General features: G+C 41.7%; 1 protein-coding gene across 3 annotated transcripts in view; it reads right to left on the bottom strand.

The window, feature by feature from the left end:
• Positions 1-12,137, bottom strand: part of LOC113837458 (adenylate cyclase type 8) — a 210,738-nt gene that overhangs the window by 22,782 nt on the left and 175,819 nt on the right. For all 3 annotated transcript variants that reach the window (XM_035449645.1, XM_035449646.1, XM_035449647.1), the window contains one exon: positions 6,916-6,994. In XM_035449645.1, coding sequence (XP_035305536.1) covers positions 6,916-6,994 — 79 coding nt within the window. The remainder of the gene's footprint in view (positions 1-6,915; positions 6,995-12,137) is intronic.

The following is a 12,137-nucleotide window of genomic DNA, read 5'->3' as shown; positions in this document are numbered from 1 at the left end:
CAGGCACAAGCCTGGTACAGTTATAAAAACCTCTGGTCATGCCAGGCTTAGTGGCATATACTTGTAACCCCAGTACTTGGCAGACAGGGCCAGGAGGGTCAAGAAGAGTTCAAGTCATTCTGCCTCCCTGTGGAGGTCAGCTTGTAGTGAAATGAGAGGCTGTCATAAAAATGCCCATGGTTCTCAGTAAGAAACAGAAATATCACTGAAATCACACTGTATGTTTCTAGCTCTTCACTCTTAAAGCCTGGAAACAGTGGGAATCCCCCGCCAACCTACACTTCCAACTTACAGGTTAGAGTTCCTATACACTACTCCAAACGCAAGTTCCCACAAACATAATCCATACCCTTGCCAGAAACGGGTGTATTTTAGGACAGAAAATTCATAAGCTTAAGACGGGCATTGGTGGTGCACGCCTTTAGTCCCAGCACTCGGGAGGCAGAGGCAGGCGGATCTCTTTGAGTTCAAGACCAGCCTGGTCTACAAGAGCGAGTTCCAGGACAGCCTCCAAAGCCACAGAGAAGCCCTGTCTCAAAAAACAAAAACAAACAAACAAACAAAAAGACATATGTTTATACCATGAACAAGTCTATCGGGTTATGTCAGAAGCTTGAGTGGGTTTGCAGTGCTGAAAAAAATGTGACAAACTGAATTTCCACAGGAAACAAGCTGAAACACATAAATTCACAGTGACTTAGGGAACCAAACTCATCTGTCACCTGGGATGATGCTGAGGGACAAACCCACCGGTAAGCTTTGCATGGAGCAGACCTAAAGGGAAGGGGCTCTCCATCTGCTTTGCTTTATAAGCTACATTGTAGGAGACACATAAGTGACAAGGAGAATAGGAGTCTTTTATAGTGTATTCCAGATGACAAATTATGGGCTGCTGATAAGATCAGTGTGTCACACTATAAAATAAATGAACATAGGCTATTATGAACAGCTGCCAACATCATCAAAACAGAGATGAAAGGTTATGATAACCTCTTAGAAGTAATTTGTCAAGAAACCAATTAAACATTTCATAAAACATTGGAAATGGATCTCACCAAGCCTCAACACAGAGCAATCAATGAAAACACACAAAGAACAGAGAAATATGTTCAATAGCTTCAGAGGATGAGTTGACAAACAAGACAGAGACATTACCAAAGTCAGATGGCTCTTACAAAATATTTCCAGAAAAAGGATAATGGAGGGAGAATGTGAAGATTCAGAAATGTCTTAAGAGATTTATCATGTAACGGCAGGACACAGACTTTGGCTCTCACTTCAAATAAGCAAACTTTAAAAAAAATAAATATCCATTAGTAAATGGAAACACAGCCTAGTAGCTTGACAGATTTGGTCAACTTCTGCTTGCTTTTTAAAAGTGTGCTAAAGGCTCTGTGATTAATTTAGAAGCTCCCCATTTTTTAGATATGCTGAAATTCTTGCAGATTAAATTGGGTAGATGTGTGGAATTAGTTTCAAAATACCTGGAGGGAAGTGACCATGGGCAGCATTCATGAAGACACTGATAGAACAGGCTGGGCTTGTGTGGAGAGGTCTTCAGAAGTTCGTGGGACCATACTATTTACTTCTGAGTATATTTGAGTTTTCTATACCATAAAACAAATCTGCACATGAGGCAGCAGGGCATAAGCAATGTTGTTCCTAATTGCTCTTCCAAATCTCGGAGTAATCCGTCTTATAGATGTCAGTATTCAGGCAGCTGTACTGACCCGGTCTTGGGGTTCTGACAGGATACGCCCTCAGCTGCAGCCACTAAGAGCACCACCTGTGCACATTCACTGCGTTCCCTTTGAAAAGGGCCCTGCCCACCTCCCATCCCCCCCTCTCTCTGCCCCTCTTTCCTCTTTCCTGATGCTCCTGTCCCAGGTGGCTTATCTCCCCACCGCCCCTTTCTCCTTTTTATGATCACTTTCCCTAATAGAAAAACCCCTCTGCTTGAACCCTGTGGCAAGGCGTCTTTCTCTCACATGCTGTTTTTCTTAAGTTACAATAAGACTTCCTTCTAATAAATAGGATAATTGTCCTCATATACCTGCTTTAACAGATATGCATCAGGACGTGGATTTCTTGTAGAGATCAACAGATATGATGCATACAAGAGCATTCTGACACATGGAAAGTGTAGATCCGTAAGACATTATCCTATCATGTAAGGCATCTGTGGAGGAGGTGGGATGAAACTTTTGCTTTGTATGTTTTTCTTCCAGACTCAAGAGCAGCAGGTTTTGACTTGCCAAATGAACAGGTTTTTCTGATCCTTATTTCTAAACACAACCCCCCCACTTAAAAATGCATACTAGGCGGCACATGCCTTTAATTGCAGCACTCAGGAGCCAGAGGCAGGTGGATCTCTGTGAGTTTGAGGCCAGCCTGGCCTACAGAGTGAGTGCTAGGACAGCCTCCAAAGCTACACAGAGAAACCCTGTCTTGAAAAACCAGAAAAAAATACATACTAGGCTGATGTATAGAATAATTTCTTCAGCTCTCCTGTTGAAGTGTTTTCATTTCACTGAGTTTGAATCAGAAACACTAGTAGGGAATTCCAGAAGGCCAGACCCAAGCCAAGATTTTCCAGTTATTAGACAAGAACAGCTTAGTTTTCAGCCTGGTGATAACAGGTAGCTGTGTCTAAGGCAGGTCTGCAAAGACATGTACTGATCCAGTACAGCCTAGACTTCTGGCAAATGTCCCAGAAGGCAGATGTCAATACTATCTCCACAGGTTAACAATCTTCCTTAGCTTACAGATGATCTATCGCACCTAGTACTTGCTTGATTGCAAAATGAGTGAAACTCAGTCTCCCCCTTTATTTACTTATAACTGAGTGGTGGCTGGAGGGCACCAAAAATGGAAAAGCTGGGCTGAGTATCGCTGGTTAGCACAGACGTGGAGGGAAAGTGTAGCATATGTAAGACATGGGCATGGTTATTAAAGGAGAAGCCTCTTAAGTATTTGCTCCAAAGTATCAATTGTAGTAGAATGCACACCCCCAATTTTCATCAAACCTGGCTGCGCACAGAGTTCTTGTCTTTGTGCCAGGCTAGTCATATGACAGCTAATATGGAGGGAGCCTTGTCTTGGATCAGGAGCTGATCCAAGCACTTTATATGTATTCAGCCTCATTCAATCACGCAACGTTTTAACAGATGAGGGAGTGGGTATGAGGTAAAGGCAGTCTGTGAGGGTCTCAGAGACAGAAGCAGACAACTCTAATCTGTGACACTTAGCTTACATACGGTGTGTGTGTGTGTGTGTGTGTGTGTGTGTGTGTGTGTGTGTGAGAGAGAGAGAGAGAGAGAGAGAGAGAGAGAGAGAGAGATGTTGATCCAGTATCTCTCTATCATTTTCTCTTTACAGATTAGAAAAAATGGAAGTTCTGAGAAGCTGAAAGCTCTCAAGACCACGGGTATCCTCTGAGTGACATTGTGCAGGCACATTTGGCTCCAAGGCTTGGCTCTTTCAGATAGTCCCCGGAGCCAGACTCAGAAGTGGGTGACTAGAGAGATGACCTCATTAATCTCCGTTTCTATGCTTAATTGTACTTTCCTCTGCTAGCAAAGGAGATGCCCAGGCAAAGCTCAAACTCCCAGGGCTGCCGGTGAATCAGGCATGAGGTGGGAGGCGTCTGATTACGCCTGTCCGATGTTCTGATCACTCACCTGTCTCAGTCAGAGGAGGAGGAAATGCTTGGCATATCATTTCACATTCTCGTGAAATGAAATTTCCCAATTATTCAGTTGCATAACCACCTCTGTCACTCTGGGGGTTATAATTACACACTCAACGCCCCCCCAAGCCCCCAGACACTGCTGTGCACCAGGCATCAATGGACATTTTTCAGTCTTTATTAAAAATAGAGAGCCTCTGAGTCACAAAGGGAAACAGGAAGCAAGTCCAGGAGTGGGCAAGCTGTAACCAGGATGAACAGGACCCCACTGGATGCTATAGATAGACATCAAATGATGCAATCCTTTGGAATGCTGTCTCTATAATGGGAGGCAGGGCATATTGTAGAGACTGAGTGGAACCAGAAACTATGGAGCGTTTTTGTTCCCATTTCCTTCTGGCTTTTTCTCTTAGCTTTGTGATCTCAGAGGACTTGGCTTCTCTGCTCCTGTCTTGGAACCAGATGGACAACAATAACTTCCCTGTCTGTGCAAAAGGTTTATTTTCAAGCAGCTAATATCATTAGGCATTGTATGTATAAGCCACTGAGATGAACATATTGTGATTACATCCGATATAAAGCTATAACAACTCGGTGAAACAGAACCTGTTATTGTCATATCTGCTTTTAAAGTAAATTGCCTAAGGTCAGATATCTTTAATGGTGGAGTTGAGGTTTGAAAACGGGGCTATGCTTACAGCTGCTATGGTTATGGGGCACTTATGCAATTTCAAAGATCTTTAAACATTAGAAATAAAATGGAAAAGTATCAAATGTCACAAATTACCAGGCCAGGAGGAAGCAATTCTATACTCTTACCTTAGATTCTATCTTAACATGATTAGGCTTTTCGCTCTTACAGGACAAATGCAGAATAGGATATGTTCAGTCAGTATGGTAGAAAACTACCACGTGAGGGAGGAGACCCAGGCAGGCAGCAGGGCGATTCATTATGGGGAAGGAAGACAAAGAAACATATTTACCATTATGAAATAGGGACTCCCACTCTGACTGTGTTCTCTCGTCTATGTGTGGGGATTTCTCCCAACTCAGATGAAGACCTCAGGATGGAGTGCACATACAGTCTTCCTGTAGGCTAGCCTCAGTTTATTCTGCCTGGAGGGTCCTCAAAAGGGAATGGGTAATGATTTGTTATAACTCGTGTATCCCGATTAAAGGAAGCCTTGGAGACTTAGAGGGCAGGACTCTGTGCTCAGAGACAGCTAGAGCCACCTAAGTACAGGAATTCAGGAAATGGCTTGACTTTCACAGCAGTTTCACAATTCAAAATCACACTGAGTTCCCCTGGTCAGAATTTGTGTGGAAAGAAAGGTCGGGTGTTCTGCTCCAGGCTGGTGAAGGAGGAAGATGCGCTTTGGTGAGAGACTGGCTTAGAATAGTTCTACTGCTCGGCTCTCTTGCTGGAGTGGCTCTCATTCCAGGTTGTTGATAGGATTAAGCAAAGTGAGTGAGGTGTCCACTAGGAACTGGGCAGCTAATTGCCTATTTCCTTTACTTGCCAAGACTTTACACTACCCATCCCTTTCTTGACTACATTTTACACCCCGCCCAACTTGTTACAAATAGCTCCATGTGTATATCTCAGAATTCTTGGAACTTTTAAATTGTTTCCTCTCTGGACTCCTGGGGTTTGTTGATCCCCTGTTTCCATGGTGATATCCCAGGGCTGTGTCTCTGCTACATGCTCTGCCTGACACTTTCTTGATTTGCTCTTTCTGTTCTTGTCTGTTTGAAGTGAACATGGACAAAAGAAAGACAATCCGGGATACAGAGCTTAGCAGCAAGGCTGGCTGAGCCTGGTTCCTACAGGGGACTGAAAAATTACACCAGCAGATTAGCGGTCATGGGCTGCAGTATGCCTGGAGAAGTCCTACATATTTTTAATTGTTTTATTGTTGCTTTTAAGTTTTTGAGATGATAATACATCTTTTTCTTTTCTTTTTTTCCCTCATAGTAGACATGCTAAGGTCCATGAGGCCTCAGCCCTACATAAAAAGCTACAGGCAATGGAAGGAGTGCTGGAAACCAGAGAAGAGCACACCAGTCAAGTCTATTGGATGAAGCCTACCATAGCTCTCCTTGGCAGAACAATTTCCTCTCATGAAGAATCAGGGTAAGCATATTCTATGTGTAACACTTTTGCATGACTTACAACCCTAGGTAAGCATGCTCTGCCTACAATACCTTTGCATGGTTTATGGTCTACCATCTTCCAAGAGATGCAGGGATGGAATTCTATATCCTATATCCTAATAATTAATAGGGTCTCAGAGTGACAAGAAACAACATGTTCAATCAGAACAAAGCAGCAAACAAGTTCTTCCTGTGCTGTTGTGATTTAAACTGTCAATCGTAGGTCCATGAATTTGAACACTGAGTCCCCGCTGGTGATGGCCCTTGGGAGGTTGATAGAGTCTTGCTGGATTAAGTAGGCCACTGAGGGCAGGCCTTGAATTTTGACATCCTAATATCACTTTCTGTCTGCTCTCTGCTTGCATTTTGGGAACACAATGTGACCAGTTATCCTGCCTTTCTTCTTGTTTTACAACGAGTCCTTACTTAACCTGTGAGCCAGGATAAATCTTTCCTGTTTTAGTTTGCTTTCTTTCTTGGGGGGAGGAGTACTTGGTTACAACTAAGAGAAAAATGACTAATCTGTGTTTATTTGCCTGTTTGCATATATGACAGAACAAAAAAAGCTGTTTAAAATAATATCAATTGTTTCCTAAAAATCAATCTCTTTATATACTAATATTTTATTCTAGAGTTGAGGAGACTGAGCTTCAGGGAGTTAAGAATGTGTCTAAGGCTTCACTTTGCTGAGAAGAGCTGCTTGGAACTGAATCAGCTGATTCTCAAACCTGTGTGTTTCCTGCAGCAGCACACTCCTTCTCCAGTAAAACTCATATCCAGGCCATGGGATTTGGAAAGACACCAGTTTGTTTCAGCTAGGAATTAAGCTTTAAAATTTTTTTTTTAAAGAATAATGGCATTTTTGAAAAGGGGGGCCCAGAGGCCATTAGAAACAGTCTATCAAGTCATCTTCTTCAGCTTACCTTTTCATTAGGTGGTTTCATTAGGAATCAATTTATTAAAACTGGTGAGAGTCATTTGCTACAAGGAAGAGAGAAGTCTAGCAGTGTGGTTTTTATGGCTAAAGGAAATGCCAGCTAGCCGTGGGTAGCCGGAGAAAAACATGGCGTTACCTGCTGTCCATGGTAGAACACGGCAAGGAGGAACATGGCCATCAGCAACAGTGAGGCCTCCTTGGTCCCCAGGAAATCTCTGTGAGAAAAACAAAAACAGAATGGCTCGGTGACTAACAGCCGCGGAAGGATTTCAAGGGTAAAAATGAAGAAAATGGTTCAAAATGGAGTGTGAGGAGAAGAAATGGGTGTTTTCCAAACACCCGACATGTGATACAGACAGCTATAAAGGTCTGCATGTCATCTCTTTCAGAGGACAAGTGACCACCAAGCCAATGAGACCACATAGGGTATAGCTGATAAAGAGAATCTAGAGTTTAACATCTGGACAATATGATCACATATCAATATTAGTAATAATGCCTCTACTTATATAGTAATTTTCTACATTTCAAAGAGGTTGAGTACTCTGATCAAAAATATCTTGTGAAGATTAAGTATTCCTTCATTCATTTTTAAAGGTATTGACCTTCTAAAGAAGCCAGTATCCAATGCTTGCCATATGGTGGTCTTTATCCTAAGTGCCTTCATTCTTAGATTATTATGTTAAGTCTATGAGTTGGACACTTTAAATTTCTCTATCAATTATTTTAATTCTTGTGTCAGTGCGATGAGTGGGGTCAGATGACCTCCATTTTTCTTATATAGTTAAGATTTTATTTATAGGGAGGCAGAAAGGAACTGGGATTGTCATGTAATTCAATCTTGTTTTTAATTCAAATTAAAAAAGATTTTATTCATTTATTATGTATACAATTATCTGCATGCATGCTTGCACACCAGAAGAGGGCACCAGATCTCATTACAGATGGTTGTGAGCCACCAAGTGGTTGCTGGGAATTGAACTCAGGACCTCTAGAAGAGCAGTCAGTGCTCTTAACCTCTGAGTCATCTCTCCAGCCCTTTCTTATGTTTTTAATGAAGGTTCTGTTCTTTTTATGCCAAGGAGCCAACAGTAGGTTTTATTGTTGTTTCTTAGCTATAGTCTCAGAGAAGACATCATGACTAAGCATCTACTGTATCCCACCAGATGCTGGGATCAAGAAATGAAGAAGACATATTGTTCATGCTCTGAAAATAATCCATCAGAAGCAAGAATTAAATATGTAAGGACTTTGTAATTAGAGTGACTGTATCCTCATTGCTCTGACGTGGTTTGAAGAGAGAGTAAGAAACTAGAATGGGATGTTAAAGAAACACTTAAGACGGCTGGGTGCAGATCTAAGCCATGTAATGCTTAACTTGGTGTTTGCACCTCTCTAGCCTCAGGACAATGAGCAAATACCAGGTCATGTTTGAGGCCATATGAAGACTCAATAAGGGAGACTGCTTGAATTTGTCAGGACCAAGAGTGCTAAAGTGAAGAGGGCTGGACTGTATTAGGGGTCGAGATCCATCCATCAATCTATCCAACCATTGATCCATCGATCCATCGATCCATCCATCCATCGATCCATCCATCCATCCATCCATCCATCCATCCATCCATCGAACCATCCATCAATTCATTGATCTATCTATCTATCTATCTATCTATCTATCTATCTATCTATCTATCTATCTATCTTTCTTTCTTTCTTTCTTTCTTTCTTTCTTTCTTTCTTTCTTTCTTTCTTTCTTTCTTTCTATCCATCCATCCATCCACCCAGCCACCTCTTCCTTACTACTGTGCTTATTTTGAGGAGAGAGGCATATTTTTGCAATTCTTTTTTTCCCCCTGTTTTTTGAGACAGGGTTTCTCTGTAGCTTTGGAGCCTGTCCCAGAACTTTCTCTAGACCAGGGTGGGCTTGACCTCCTAGAGATCCACCTGCCTGTGCCTCCTGAGTGCTAGGAGAAAAGGTGTGTGCCGCCACCACCCAGCATAATTCTCTTTCTTTACTGTCACTTACTTGTCTGGTCTTTGATGCTTGTGGGTTGCTGAGAAAAATGACTAGAGACATGAACTTTGAAGGTGAGCCAGACTCCTAGTGCAGATCTGATTTTGACCAGTTGTTTGACCTTGAACCAACCACTTGATAACTCTGAGCCTCTGTTCGTTCTCATGTGAAAAACGACTCCACAGTGTTGTACCTCCTTAACTTTGAGGTTGAAGTGAACACTGGTGTTGAGGAATTTGGCAGGGTTCCTGGCTCACACCTTCCTTTCACTGTTCTGTGAAGCCTCTGATACATATCCTTGCCCGTGTTGCTTTAAAGCTCCATTTGCTCATGTCACTTGTCTGAATGAGAGCTGTCCTATGTTTAGAACCTCCCCTGGAATCTGTCAGTCTGTCCCCAACTCTTGCACTGCCTGGCACTTAAGACAACCTCTTCTCCGTGGTGCACAAAACTTATTTTCAGCCCAGCAATTTATCATCTGAAACACATTTTCGGCAGACAACATGAGTACTTCTTGAATAATTTTGAAAACAGTGATTGACCAAAAATAGAGACGTGACTAGACCAGACTCAGAAGAAAAAAATAATCAAAGAAAATTATGAACCATTTTTGAGTGTTTAGCTATATTTCATATGAAAAAAACTTCTGTAGGGACCAAAGTATATGAATAGTAACCAAATCGTGTTGAGAAACAGCTAAGAGAACTTTCATTTGAATTCACAAGTTTTTTTTCTTATACTTCCTATGTTTTTTGGAAAAAACATACGGATTTTGCCTGAAAACTGGTTTTAACAGACGTAAAACAAAGGGAATTTTGAGATACTGATCTGTATTAATAAAATAGCTAAAGTAATACTACCATCTCCATGGAAAAGGGACATTGTTAATTGAAAACACATACAGAGTAATGAAATCCTCAGGGCCACTATAATCTTTAGAGATCATTTAATCTGATGTATCATAAAAATTAATATTTAATGTGAGTATGACTCACTAATGAAGCATTTATGCTAATTGTGGTGAGTCTGGAAACTAAAAAAGACAGCTAACTATCCAGAGGAAACTATGGTTATTTTGGAATCCATTAAATGCCATTTCTATTTCCTCTTTGCAAAAATGTATCTGCAAATCTAAGGCTTTATGGCTCATATTGCTTCATAAACTGCTTTTGCACTTAATGTTGAGAAGGATATTAGGTTTATGTAATGAGATATATATTACAATTCACTTGGCAAATCCGTTTTATTCTGCGTAATGTGTATCATGTGTAATATAATACCCCTTGCAAGGCTTTTGCTTTTAAGAGACCGAGGCCCAGAGGGAAGAGGCCAACGGCTCAAAGTCACATATTCATTTATGCCCCTGCCAGCATAAAAACCCAGATTTCAGGTGCAAAGTTCCGAGTTTTCAATATTGACTATTCACCTCCAAATTTTTATTTATGAGTTCCCGTTTTCTTCCGCAAACCTCCCGATAAACTATCCCATTTAAATTTATTTTTATTCTGTCTTATCACTTCTGTGCATTTTCAAAAACTTGTGTTATATCTGAAGCAGCTGCTTTGTATACACTTCTGCTCTTTTTTGTCTTTCATGTCGACAATTCACAATGGTGTTGATGTTAACTTACTACAGACATACCTGCTTATCCACACTCGTTGACGCCCTACTCACTATTGCTAAAAAATGGAATCAACCTAGATCTTCATCGGTTGATAAATAGGTATTAAAAATGTGGCGCATAGACATAACGGGATTTTGTTCCACACTAAATAGAAATGAAACCTGCAGGAAAATGGACGGAACTGGAACATCTACCGAGGGTGATAACCCAGAGTTAGAAAGACAAACACTTCGTGTTATTGCTCATATGAAGGTCTTCACTTTCAAGCTTTAGATTTCTGGGTTTAATTTGGGGTGCCTGTGAGGCCAGGAAGCTAGCAGGGGGCAGTGTTGTGGAAGGCCATTCTTGAAGGAGAACAGTAGAACTCCTGGAATAGGAAAGTGTAGCGAGAGAATGTGGGAATAGAAAGGTTTTAACAGGTGATATGGTTGCATGGGTGGCAGGGACGAGGGGCTTCTGTGGGTTAAACAAAATTAAAGATGCCTAAAAAAAAGCCATATGGGATCCCACTCTTTTGTAAGCTACTTAAAATATGTAATGAAAAATATTTTGAAGGGAGGTACTCTGTATGGGCAGATGATGTGGTCTCAGAAGTCACAGGTTATTAAACAAAGTCTTAGTGCCAGGTGTCGGTTACCACTATATGGGTTGTTGGTCAGGGAAGTCCCCAAAGAATGATTGTTGTCATTCTTTAGCTTCCCAGCAGATTCAGATGACAAGACTCTATTGACGAAGGCTTTGGTTGTAGGATATAAACTCATCAGGCATCAGGCTGGAACTAAGCTGGAAGCTTCCCTTCTGCCCGGTAGATTTCCAAGTAGAAGATGCTATATGCAGACAGCTGGGGGAGAAGAGTCATTGACAGTTTGCACAGCCCTGAGTCATATGAACTACAGTACCAACTGTCAGACAAGATGTGCCATAATGCTATGACTGTTATGGGGGTAACCAACCATTTCTGATTAGATTTTTTTTCTTTTCTTTTCTTTTCTTTTCTTTTCTTTTCTTTTTTCTTTTTCTTTTTTTGAGATAAGGTTTCTCTGTGGCTTTGGAGGCTGTCCTGGAACTAGCTCTTGTAGACCAGGCTGGTCTCGAACTCACAGAGATCCGCCTACCTCTGCCTCCGGAGTGCTGGGATTAAAGGCGTGTGCCACCAGCGCCCGGCCTGATTAGATTTCTTTAAGTCTGCTCCAGAGGAGGAATTCATGGCTGGGACTGTAAATTTGGTCAAGAGTCAATGGCTGGGAGGTCTATAGGCCTTTGGGGAGCTGCGGGGAGGGGCTACTATTGTTTTGCTAAAAGGACATGTTGTCAACCTGCCTTATAAACCTACATGTTTGTACTGCTGCTCTCAGCCTTAGTCAGAGATGCTTCTGCTTTTACCGGGCCGTGGGTTAACACAGAGACTCCTCACTGTTGAAAGTGCTGAGAATAAGTGACCATTCAGGGTTCATCTCTGAAGGGAGTCTCCACTGTGGCTGCTGAAATGTATGAACTGCCTCTACTTTGTGTGTGTGTGTGTGTGTGTGTGTGTGTGTGTGTGTGTGTGTGTGTGTGAGTGTGTGTGTGTGTGTGTAAAGTAAAAATGAAGGGAGCTCTTGACAAAACTTACTAAGATTTTAAAAAAAGTGACAGCAAAGCCTTAAAGCATCAGGCCCTCTGATTGCAAATAGACATCAAATGGATTGCTATTTAGTTCAGATGGGATCTGCTCCAGTGA

This window comes from Cricetulus griseus, chromosome 10, assembly GCF_003668045.3.
Source record: "Cricetulus griseus strain 17A/GY chromosome 10, alternate assembly CriGri-PICRH-1.0, whole genome shotgun sequence".
NCBI lineage: Eukaryota > Metazoa > Chordata > Mammalia > Rodentia > Cricetidae > Cricetulus > Cricetulus griseus.
Note: the sequence above shows the minus strand (reverse complement) of the source record. Positions and strands in the feature narration are given on the sequence as shown.